Here is a 13,023-nt window from a genome sequence, read left to right as displayed (position 1 = left end):
ACTTAACCTTGGAATTTAGTTTTTATATCTTAGGTCTAAGGGCATCTTTGTCATTGTACTTTAAGTTTTTTGTTATTACTAGGTAATGTAAAGAGCGATTTGGTCTTTAAAAAATCAAAAGTATATAAAAATAATAAAAAAAATTTGGCGTGTTAGTCACCCCGCCGTCTTCACGTTGTGTGTGCAACTAATTTAAAATGCCAAAAATATCATTTTGGGGCAGTGTTTAATTTGTCTTGGCGTTTTCTCCCTATTAAGACGACGCGTCCAACGAAATTCTCTCTGGTTTGACTCCAGCAAACATTTCTTGTTTTTTCTTATTTATTTTCTTTCTCCGCCTTAATGTTTGTGCTGCCTTGTTATTTTTTTAAATCATCCCTTGAACTTCTCTTTCCTTTTGATTTAGTCCATAATCTTTTGGTTAATGTTTGTTTTATTTTAAATAATTAATGGAATTTGAATTTTTTTTTGATTTCATCATCGTATTTTTTTTTGGTTTGTCAAATATTTCCTCACTCTTTTAATTGCTATTTATGTAATCTAATTCCTTTTGATTTAGTCCTTGGTTTTTTGGTTAATATAAATAATTTATGAAATTGGAATTTTGTTTTAATTTCATCCTGTTGTGATTTTTTTATTTGTTAAATTTTGTCCTCATTCTTTTAATTGATATTTATGTAATTTGAGATCATTTTTAGAATTGGATTTTTTTACGATTTTACCCTCCATTATTTTCATTTTTTTTGCGATTGCACCCTCTATCATTATGTACACACTAGTTTAAAGAAGCTACTTGAATTTGAATCTACTTTATTAAAAATTAAAGTGTAGGAATCATATTGGGTAAAATGGCCCTTTTCTATACCAACAACTAAAGGTTATTAATCTCTTTTATATCCATACTGAAAAATTTTACACTAACAACTTTTATCCGTGGACAATTATCTTCAAGTTAATTAAGAAATTGTATTTTAAAAAAACTAAAACATAAATGCTGGAATTAATTTTCATTCGATCTCTTTTGTTTAAAAGCTACAATCCATCGAAATCTTGCATTGCGCACACCTCGATTGAGCAATTCAAAATTAAAAATTTGTTAAAGAACCATTTCATTTCAATAGTTTAAATTGTTAGATGAGGTCACAAGTTATGATTTATATTATTCTCTAACACACCTCCTCAAGTAAAAGCTTTTTGGGCTTAAAATTTGCACATACTCATTCTACCTTTTGCTTAATTTTTATCAAATAAATAAAGATGACGAGATTCAAATTCGTGACCGCTTGGTTATCAAGATTCTGATACAATGTTAAAAAATTATTTCAACCCAATAGCTTAAACTATTAAGTGAAGTTTAAGATATAGTTTATATTATTTTGTAATAAAATTTAATATTTATTTTTTAAAATATTGACAAAATTGAAACAGTAAACACAAAAAAAACATCGTCCGGTTATATTGTTAGTTTTGAGGCTATTACACATGTATAAAGCTTGAAAAAGTGCCTGTTGCAGAAGTCTGGTCTTTAGTGACACTTGGTTGGGCGGCTCCTTCTTTCTCGAATGTCTTTTGCTAATCGTCGTGTTTGTGTTTGGTGGGGTGCCACCGCTATTTAAAAAAAACAAGCAACAGTAAAAGTTTGTTTGTGTGCTATTGAGAATTATTCTTAATAACAAATACAAACTCAACCACTTAACCCAAATGAACTCTTTTTCTTACCATCGTGATATTTTCCATCAGTTTTTATGTGTCATGTCTTTCTTTCGTAGAATTTTATATATGTTGTCAAAGTTATTAAACTTTGTTCAACGCTAGGGTTATGAGTTTAAGTTATTTTATATGGATTATAATCTATTTAAAACGGTTTTATTACAATTTATTTAAAATAAATTAAAATCATATCTTTTTAATATGTTTTTATTTAAATCAAACTAGATTTTAATTGATTTCATATTAAAAAAAATTAAGTTTTGATGAAGTCAACAAGATTAACTCATACTTAATTTAATTTGAAATCTAACAGAGATCAAAGACTGAATTAACATATTATTAAGTTTACATGTCAGGCCAGGTTTTATATTCATTCATATCCAAACTTGTGCATTGAATAATTTTTTTTTTAACCTAAAAAAGGGAGTTTTTTCTTTTTTTAACACAGCTCATAATAAAAACATTATCAAAGCACGCTAACTCTTATAAACAACACACATTATTTAGTCGAAACGAGATAGAAGGTCTTCACAAAGGCATACACAGCCTAAAAATAAAGGCTGCCACCACGGTAGCCAGTAACACGCAGAGGTTTTTGTATTTTCACTTGCCACATAAAAGACATTTCAAGAGTAGTCATTGCTCAAGCTGCAAGAGAACAAAAATATATAACCTCGTGACTAGAGAACATGACTTGGTTGCAGCCTTCAGTGCTGTTGTCTAGCTAGCAGTACTTGGTCTTGTACGTTGTCGGCAGGCAGAGACAAGCCCTTAGCCCAGCCCATCTCAAAAGAGGAAATGGTCGCAACCAAGACCACGTTCTTGACTTGGCAAGAAAAGGTGGCAACAAGTTCAACAGCCCAAGCACGAGGATCATACCTTGACGCATCTTGCTTTGAACAAATTGATCGTGCAAGGCTAGATTTTTCCTGGGCATGCAGCAGCCAATCATTGATCTATTACAGGACCAGAGAGCATCCTTCAATATTCTTTTTGAGCAACCAATTAGGCTGTAAATGAACCTATAATTGTACCTAATCTTTTGGATTTAGAAAAAAAAACAGGCTGAATTCCATTGAAGTTGTTTTTGATTAACCAATAAGGTTCTAATTAATCCTTGATAAACAAGGTATTTTGTTTAATTTTCTGGTTTAAGAAAATGACAGCCTGAGCTCCATGAGAAGTAGTCGAAATGTCAAACCATGCATGTGACGTTATTGCTAGTTTTATCCTTTGAATCAATCATTGACTTTATAGGCATTAAAAAAGGACCTGGTCCTCCTCTGGAGATGCTACAAGTAGAAGATAAAATCCCAAGAAAACTTTAATATAAAAAGTTTTCCATGGGGGAGATTAAGCCTTAATTAAGAGCTCAACCATGTAAGATGATCAATGGATCAAGTATATAAACCTTTCCTTTTCTTGCACCAAAACCGGGCTTGGTTTACTGTACAGGCTCGGCCCAGGTTGCATTGCAGCACTGTTAACTACCACCTTAGAACTCTAATCATGGCTACAATAACAAGAAATAAAAAGAAAAACAAGAAAAAATAAGTACATTCTATTTTTGACAAAAGACCCACACCCAGGTTTGATAGCTTCGGATCCACTACCCAATGATGATTTTCCTACCTCTTGAGGAAAATATCCTTCCCTTTTTGGCCAGTTGTGGGCAAGGAGGGATTTGAGCTCCGAACATCATGGTTTGAGATTGACCTGGCTCAAGTTTAAAGTTACAGATTACATGGGTCAATTTAAATTTTAATTTTTTTTTTAAAGAGTCTAAAATAATATTATTTTAGTAAAAAAGTTTTAGGTATTTTATTAACATGGTCTAAACTAAATCTCGAATTAAAGTGTTGAGCTGATCAAATACTATAACCAGTATCATTATCTAGAAATAATAATCACTATCCCGATCATGATTTTCCTAAAAATCTCTAAAGGGAAACATCCTTTTCTTTTGGCCAGTTGTGAGCAAGGAGGTTTTGAGCTCCAGACACCTTGGTTTGAGGTCGACTTAACTCAAGTTCTAAGTTATAGATTGGGTGGGGTCAATTCAAATTTTAATATTTCTTTAAAGAGTCTGAAATAACATTATTTTAATAAAAAAGTTAGGTATTTTATTAATATGGTCCGGACTAAATCTTGAATTGAAGTGTTGAGTTGATTAGGTGCTATAACCAGTATCATTACCTAGAAATAATAATCATTATTTCAATCATGATTTTTCTACCTCTAGAGGGAAAGATCCTTTTTTTTTTTTTTTGCTAGTTGTGGGCAAGGAGGATTTGAGCCACGGACATCATGGTTCGAGGTCCCCACACACCATGGTTTGAAGTCGACTTAACTCAAGTCTAAAGTTACAAATTGTGTAGAGTCAATTTAAATTTTGATATTTTTTTAAAGAGTTTGAAATAACATTATTTTAATAAAAAAATGTTATATTATATTACCATGATCTAAACTAAATTTCGTGTCAAACAGAAGAAAAAACAGAAAATGATTCATTACACCATACAATGTAGAATTAAGAAATGAGCGTTAACAAAACCTTGAGAGATGTATTTTAACTGATCAGACCTTAAATTTGCTTTTTAGAGGCCACTAGTTCGAGTTTCATAAACTTTAGGTCCACTGGAGGCTTACATGGTCGTTAATTTCAGAGCCCGTGAGATTAGTCGAGGTGCGTGCAAGCTGACCCGAATATTCATGTTAATAAAATAAAAAGAGAAAGAAAGAAATGAGACAGGGATACGAACAAACGGACCCCATATTGATTTCCATTAAATATCTCTCTGCATGCCTAAAGCACAGGCATTTGTCGTGACCTATACCTAACCCTAGAGAAAAGAAAAGGAAAGCAGCAAAATCACCCTCATACTGGTGCATCCGAAACATGCATGAACAATTCAATGCTTTTTTCTTCACCTTTTTCCTATTCAATGTTTTTCTGGAGATGAAGCAGACGAATTTCATCATTGGATTTTTTTTTTATCTGCTTATCATTTGATCATCATGCCATTTGTGAAACTTTCCTCAAGGGCATCTTTCATCCATTTATACCGGCAAGATTCTCCAGCTTCAGGAATGGTTAGCCAACTTCTCCTTCGAGTGCTCTTTTCCTGGCCAAGATTGGAGCTCCTTTTCCACAAGCAACGCCAAAAATGGAAGCTTTACACAGACCTTCTGGACTATACTCGTCTTTGGAGGGTTTTGCTTTTGAATTCGTAATTAATGTCCCATAAAATGCTGAAATACAGGACCTAAATATTAACTTGGGGAACTGCTGCTCAAGTAGTGGTCGAATTAAGCAGGATGTCCCACCTAGAACAGCTCGCAGACGAAAACAATATAAAAAACAACACTCGAAATGAAAGATAGAACTGGCTGAATTAAGCACTTTACTACTGATTTTTATTTATTTATTTGGCAGTGTGGTCTTTTTGAAAGGTTTAACATTTTAAATAGATTAGAAACCGACATTTTAAATGTAAAAAAAATCAGAATTCTAAGTAAAATAAAAAAGACATCATAAAATAAAATCTGAAATTAAACTAACAATCTAAAAATAGAAAAAAAATGATGAAGTTGACTTAAATAGCATTTTCCAACATAGCATGAGATCAGTCTTTTGGAATTAATTAATTGGTTGTAGAGAGCCGACCCTATAGAATCAAGCCTATAAAATCACCTGATAAAATTTAAGCTTAATTCAATGAACTTGGTCGAAAGTTACAAGCTTTTTTTGTTAGATTATTTGTTTGACATGAACAAGCCTTTTTTGGAGCTTAATTCTGTTTTATTTGCCTATAAACGAGTTTACTAGGGTTTCTATATTATCTACCAGTAAGTACTAGTAGATTCATAACATAATATTCAGAGATATTAATTATAGATTAGCCTACATCAAAATACTTGAGAAAAAGTAAAGCATTATCAACAAGAATTACCAACATTCTCATTCTATGGTAATATACGCAAACAACTCAAGTTTGTTGTTTGAATTGTAATACTTCGGAATTATTAAAAGGAACAAAATTACTTTAGTTGATGCCTTATGAGCTAGGAAGCACAGGCATGGATGTAACATCAGTGGATCTAATTCATTCTGATGCATCGCACAAGTTTCTCATCGGCACTAGAATCAGAAGATCAGCACACTAGAGCGAATGCCCATTTATAAACCAAAATTCACCTTGACAGTCAACTGGGAGTATAAGTAATCCAAAATATTCTCCTGCAAGGCTGTCCAGCGGCATCAGCTCCGTATCTAACAGCTCCTCCAAAATCTCCTGCATCAGTAACCCCCGTCTTGCTCTGTGCAAAACAATGCATGCAGGGTTCTCAAACAAAATAGCTCCCATTTCACCATATAATTCTGCAGAAATGCAGAGCTGCTCACCCCCTAATAAAAGATAGTGGTTTTTGAGGTTTAAATCTACATATACACTAGCATGTATCACCATGCGGGTCAAGTTATCAAGTATATACAACTAGCCATGATTGGTTCTTGCACATTGAAACAGATGCAAAGTAAACCATATGAAATGGGGGGGGGGGGGGGGGGGGACTAGATCAGGAGCACTGGCTCCCTTGGACAGTGGACACAATGAGGCAGGGTCCCAGATGGGTCGGTTCCTTTCCTTTGCATGAGGGAGAAGGGCTTCTGGGGCTTTGTGTTTTTCTCTTTTTCGAATTGACCTTCCACTATACAGAAAACATAGCAAGATTATGTGATCTTCAAGCGCAGTGATTAAAGCTTCAAGCTTCTCTACGTTCTATTACAATAGAATCACATAATGATTCTAAAGCACATAAAAACCATGCAAATGAAACAACAAGAGAGATTCAATTAACAGCCTGCAATCATTACCAAAAATGGCATCAAATTTCTTTTACATATATATTAAAAAACGCCTTCGAAATTTAATTTCTTCATCCAAACTTCACATTTTGATGCCATTAATTAACAGTCTAAAATCATTACAATAATTACATCAAAAAAATTTAAGATATAAAAAATTTCCCATAAAATTTAATTTCTTCACATTTTAAACACATTATTGATTCTTGCTTCAACAACCAGTATTTAAAAAAAACCACTAAACTAATTAAAACCCATCAAACGTACATATCTTAATTCATAAACAAACAATGCCAAATAGTCTTTTTTTATGATATTTATTTATTTTTTATTATATGTTTTGTGAATAAATGGATTGGAATAAGAAAATTTTGCTTTTATAGATAAATAGGCTGGTAAAAAATAATAATTTATTCACAAGATCCAAAAACTAGCAAGATATAAAGCTCAACCCAAATAGCCCAAAAGCATATTTAACGAAACAGATTTCTATCATTATTCTTTACTTAGGCCCATATTGTTCTTTGCTCTGCTAATCACATCAAGGACGACAACTCTTCCCAAGTCCACCTGTGAGTACCGATTAATACATTAATGTTTGTTTGTTTTTGTATTTTAAAAATATTTTTAAAAAATTTAAATATTTTTTATTTTTTTTATAAATTAATTTTTATTAATTTTTTTAAATTATTTAGATGTGTTGATGTTAAAAATAATTTTGTTTTTAAAAAAAATATTATTTCAATATATTTCTAAACAAAAAATAGTTTGAAAAGCAACTATAACTATACTTTCAAACACCGCTTAAAGCATAGTTATAAAATCTAGTTTAGATCATCTGTCCAACAGGTCAACTCACAAATCAGCATAGGTCAACTCACAAATCAGCATAGCTAATCCTTTTTAAAAAAAAAAGAATTTTTTTTTTGCAAAAATATAATATTATTTTTGTAGAAATAAAAACCTAGATATACATTAATCTCAATCCAATCCAAACCAGTTTCGAATCCACGTATCACTGAATTTACTTGCTAAGCAGAAACATATTTTATAACTATGGTTTAAAGTCCAGCAGCCCCAAAATTAAATGATGAATAAATAATTAAGAAACAAGAACGCTCCAAGAATCAAAATTCCTGAAGTGCTGCTGTTTAGCTGCCTCTGCTAATTCATGTTGAAAAAATGTGCTCAATATAGCTTCTCCAAGGAAAGGTATGAGAAATGATGAGCTTCAACACTAAAAATTACAAGGCCCTTTTGTTAAGTAGTCATGGAAACAGATAATCGCAGGAAATGATGCTTATCACCGGTTACTTGATCAAACGTTTGGCTGTTGGTATCTCATGAGTACTGCTTCACGATGTCTGATAATGAAGAGTATGTTCCTACGATTGCACAAATGATGCCCAGTGCAGCAGTCATTGAGCTCAAGACAACCTGTTTACAGACGAGAATAGGGTAATTACTCCTTTTAATAACAAGTTAGTGACAAGAAATACTAATCATAAAACCAGTTGAAGTTAAATAAATAGTTGAAAGTTGCTTACATGTGTCCTTGTAGCCTTCTTCCCCATGATCTTTAGGAAGCATAAAGCTGGTAATATTACTGCCTGAATATAGCCACGCAAACGATAAAAATGGATATCGAAGTCCATAAACAAGAAAGAGAGAAAGGAAGTATCGCGCGAGGCAACAAGCTTGGTCATTGAAGCAAATGCAAGTGGGAAAGATGCAGCTCATGTTCAGAAATTAACCAAGTCAATTTTCATATTCAAATAACAACGATGGTGCTGATGATTATCGCGCCAAATTGTCAACGAAGATCAAAATGTTCTAACAATGTTTGTTATAAACAAGAATACAAGTTGAAAACATTTTGAACTTGCAAGGGGAAAAAAGTTATTCTGTAATGCATAATACGTTTGCTCAAAGGTTTATACGTACCACAAATATACAGAGGACAGAACCCATCAAAGCCATTAAAAGACCTGTAACGAAGAACATTATGACATCTGAGTTCAGTAAAATTTAACTTGATGGAAAAAAGATATGCGTACATTGAATTGCTTCTAACTACTAGTGGAATCGGAGGAAATTTTTTCACAAGATCATTCTAATCATTTGCATTAGAACCAGCTGGTTCATCATAAACTGTGCACAGAAGCAGAATATTTATCTCCAGAGATTAAGATACAAGACGATACAAGACAATTGCAAGATGAATTTCACCCTGTGAAGAATATGAGATGGAACCAAGAAAGCCAGCTTTCGATACTTACCGAAGAAAGGAATAGAAAAGGCAACGCACACAGAAGATGCGACGAGCGCTGTTCGTAGAAGAAAGTAGCACCACAGACTATTTGCAACTCTAATAGGCAGTAGCTCCTCTATACTCCTGGCCAATGGGTTCATCAACAGTGCATATTTGTACATTGTCAAGGAAGTAAAAAGGATCGTTCAATTAATCAACTAAAGCCAAGAACCAACTATCGTATCGTAGCAAAAGAATCCATCATAAGGTGTTCTAGAATCACCATTTATTTGTCTGTAGCAGAAAATCATATCTACTGCTCTTCAGAATTCAAGAAATTAGTTGTCTAAAGGATATTTGGTAAGCGGGTTGGTAACCTGTGAAAAAAAGAAGGAATCCCACTTCAGTAACCAAATAAACCTTACAGTAAGCAGAGGAGGAATTTAAAATCTTGTACTTACTGTAGTCCACAAAGCAATTTTTGATGTAAGGGTGTGTGCTGGCATATTCAAGGTTATCTGAGACAATGTACGCTCACCGAACATGAGAAATCCCAGAGTTGCAACACCTCCATAAATCACAAAGCTCAATACAAAGCTGTAAAACAACAAGAAGGCATTGAAAAGGCACCCGAGACTTTATGAACCATAGTTGAACAAAGTTTTATACCATGCTATTACTGCCTTGGTAAATTGTCTTTTATCAGCCATTGATTGGTAGATATTTGGAAACACAGAGTGAGCTGAATAACAGAACCCATGCACACCAACGGCAAATGGAATTCCACTCCACTTCACCAACGGACCATTTTCATGGAATCCAACTCCATCGACAGTACCAACCAAAATCATACAAAGAACAATCATAATTGTCGCTAAAACCCCACAAGCTGCAAGAGAAAGATGAAAGCAAAAGGTCAGGTGAAATGTGAAAGAATGCAATGATGCTTCATTGCTTCTATATTTCAATACAAGGGGGACAGACACATGACAGGATAAGATTGCATCACCAGAAAGGTACGAGATCACACGAAGATCCCTTAGCCAAACAGTTGGTAGAACAATAAGAGCAACTAAGATTCCAAACAAGTGCTTAGAGTCAAGATGAAAACCAGCGGAATCCAAAGATGTTCCAGGGAATAGCCTGCTAAGATTATCGCCTTCCAAAGTGATAAATTCTACACAGTACGACTGCAAAAGTTGACAAGATAGGCCTCGTTAATTTGCTTGACAACTAATAGCATATACTATACAATAGAAGAGACTGTAAAATCAGAATCAATGTTTCACTTACATATAATTCTGTGTACAAAATGATCTGCACCAAGACCCAAGATTGCAATATTAGAAGAGAACATAAAAGCATGAAACAATTAAAACAAAACAAAACAAAACAGATATAGCCTATGATTATATCAGCATTCCTTTTCATTTCCACGATTATTAATTTTGCTGAACCTTCCAGATATATATCACCATTCCTGATAAAACTTGTTAACAAGGAAGACAATATTGTGCGCTTAAGTTGCATGAAAACTCACTGATATTGCTAGACGTCCGTATTTCCCAAATGCAGCTTCTCCTACATCAGGGTAGCTTATGATGCCTTCCTTGCTCTCAAAACAATGTTTCATAAGAGTGGCTGTGTAACAACACACAAGTGCAAAAACAACAAGTAATACCAGACTAGCCCAGCCTCCTTGTTTCACTGTATAAGGCATAGACAGAACCCCAACTCCAACCATTACATTAAATGCTGTTCCAAAAAAAAGTCATTTCTCAATTTCAACCGAAAGAACACTACAGAATAAACAAAATTAAAGTTCACATATTATAGGACTAATTGAAAAGGGGGCTTACAATTGAAGACAGTTTGAGTGAAGCTACATCCATGAGGAACAGGTACTTCTCCAGTATGAAATGAAGCTTTTGAAAACGATGACCGCGCTATTGAGATCCTATCCGACTCTTCTCTCTGATAATTCTTTTCAACATCAGACAGAAAGGGAGTCTTTGCATCCGCATCTGAAAAACTTTTACTACAATTTTCATGACTTGAACTGATCTGGTTAATTGGTCCACGTCGAAGAAATCCAAAATTTGGTGACACTGAGATTGTGTAAGGATAGATAGTTTCTCTGCCATAAAATGCAAAAGGAAAGGTTGTTATAAGAAGTTCTACTTGAACACATTTCATTCTAACGGAGAACTCATCTCCGAATTTGTGTTTTTAAACAAAAGAAAATTAAGGCCAGCATTGTTGAAGTTCTTCAATTAAATTCTTGACTAGGCCAGAGCAATGATAAATAAGTTCCTCAATACTGAACTTCGGTAACCAGCCATAAGTAACTTGCAGAAAATACACACTATTGACTGCACTAATTAAAGTGGATGCATTCAGAAGTCTGGCCCCGGGCACCAGCTTTCTTACTCAACCACCATCTAAACACTCACTTCTAGCTGCCAATGCAGCCAGGGAGCAACAATAACTGAGTAGAACAGAAAAAACCTGTATATTGTGACAAGACTATCTTTTTCCGTTAACAGTACATTAGTTGTTATATACTTCAATCAACAAACTTACGATAGAGGGAATTTAATGCAGGGCAGGCAAGAAGGACATATAAATGATTTCGGGTGACCAGATTACTATAAAAAAACTGCAAATCATATTATTGGACTTGTAACTTGTTCCCCCGTCCTATGATTTTCCAAATAAATCTTAAAGAAAAATTATGCAATCAACAATTGGACAGTAATCTTCTCATGAAAAGCTGCTTCAATATATAGATAAATGGATAAATATATAAACTAATCAAACAATAATGCTAGTGAAAGATTTTTCTATGCAGCCTAGTGGGATTCATTTACTAATCGATTCACAAAGGTAAGGGATAAAATAAGCATTGCTTAATCATTCAAAATCAAATTACGTACATGAAACTTTGAGGCCATTGCTGAGAAGAGAAAGTCCCATATTTCCCACCATCATCTTCATCATCACCACCACCATCACCATCACCACCGCCATCACCACCACTACTACTTTCAACCCGGTTCAAAGCTTCTCCTTCCTCGTCGCCATCTTCATCCTCCAAATAATACTCAACTGCTTCTTCCTCCTTACCTTTCTCTGCCATAGGAAATCGAAGAAATTAAGCAAATAAACACCTAGCCAGCAAGCTAGCTAGCGAAGAATGGTTAAAACACCTAGTAATTTAAGTGCCTTTTTTGGACAAAAATTTGGTTTTGCTTTCTGTGGCTTTGGTTACACTTTCGTACTCTCCCTTTTGTGCGTAAACATGGTTGGCTAAAATTAGAAGTCGAGAAGGATACGGCGATGACAGAAAAGATAACAATCTTTTTGGTGGGAATTTAGGCTGCTGTTCAGAACGAGGAAAGAGAATTACGTGAATGAATAATAATGATTGACAGCTTCTGTCAGAAAACCGGTGGCAGTATTATCTACATTCTACACGCGCTTCTCTTTCTCTCCTTTCCTTGTTATGGTATGAATATCCTTGTGACGTGTAAGCATCTAACGAGTCGTATCGTCGTTGAAATTTAAAGGAATTATTATTTGTTTACCTTACCTATTCCCCAATACAATTAACATACTTGGAAAAATCTCCTTTTTTAAAAAAAAATTTAGCTCCTTTCCTTTTTTTTCCTTTTTATATTTTTTAATTTTATCCTTATATTTTTTAACATTATTTAGGTTTTTTTTAGATTAGTTAAATTAACTTAATTATATCAAGATAATTTTCACTCAATTTAGTTTTTAATACAAACTAATTAAGAAGTCATGAGATTTTTTTTATCAATTTTATTATCAAAAAAAAATTTGATCAATCGAGTTATCTTTAAACTTCTCAAGTCTGCTAGGACAAGTCAGGATAACTCTCACATTATTTAATTTTAAATTCTTGCGAGACAAGAGGGTTGGTATGGAGTTGCAAGACATTATTTATATTCTATATAAAACAAAAAATTTTAAAAATAATTATCTTTATATATAATATACAAGAAACGACAAATCATATTTAACACCTTTTCTTGTCCCGGTTTATTTAAAAATTAAAAATCATTTAATTTTCTGTTTTATCCTCAACATACATGTGGATGCGCGTTGGAGGTAGATTTTTGTAGTGTGCCATGTTTCCGTTCAAGACGGACCACGTCATCACACGTGACAC

General features: G+C 33.6%; 1 protein-coding gene across 1 annotated transcript; it reads right to left on the bottom strand.

The window, feature by feature from the left end:
- Window positions 1-7,600: 7,600 nt before the first annotated feature.
- On the bottom strand, window positions 7,601-12,283 carry LOC18099815 (amino acid transporter AVT1A). Its single transcript, XM_052453469.1, has 12 exons — window positions 11,765-12,283; window positions 10,688-10,965; window positions 10,369-10,583; window positions 10,122-10,145; window positions 9,838-10,018; window positions 9,498-9,717; window positions 9,290-9,425; window positions 9,189-9,205; window positions 8,857-9,005; window positions 8,522-8,565; window positions 8,125-8,187; window positions 7,601-8,014 (listed from the first exon to the last, which is right to left on the bottom strand). Exons 1-12 carry the CDS (start codon window positions 11,965-11,967, stop codon window positions 7,919-7,921), a joined length of 1,626 nt encoding a protein of 541 aa, XP_052309429.1. The 5' UTR covers window positions 11,968-12,283; the 3' UTR covers window positions 7,601-7,918.
- Window positions 12,284-13,023: the final 740 nt, after the last annotated feature.

Source organism: Populus trichocarpa, chromosome 6 (genome assembly GCF_000002775.5).
Source record: "Populus trichocarpa isolate Nisqually-1 chromosome 6, P.trichocarpa_v4.1, whole genome shotgun sequence".
In the NCBI taxonomy this organism is placed as follows: Eukaryota; Viridiplantae; Streptophyta; class Magnoliopsida; order Malpighiales; family Salicaceae; genus Populus; species Populus trichocarpa.
Note: the sequence above shows the minus strand (reverse complement) of the source record. Positions and strands in the feature narration are given on the sequence as shown.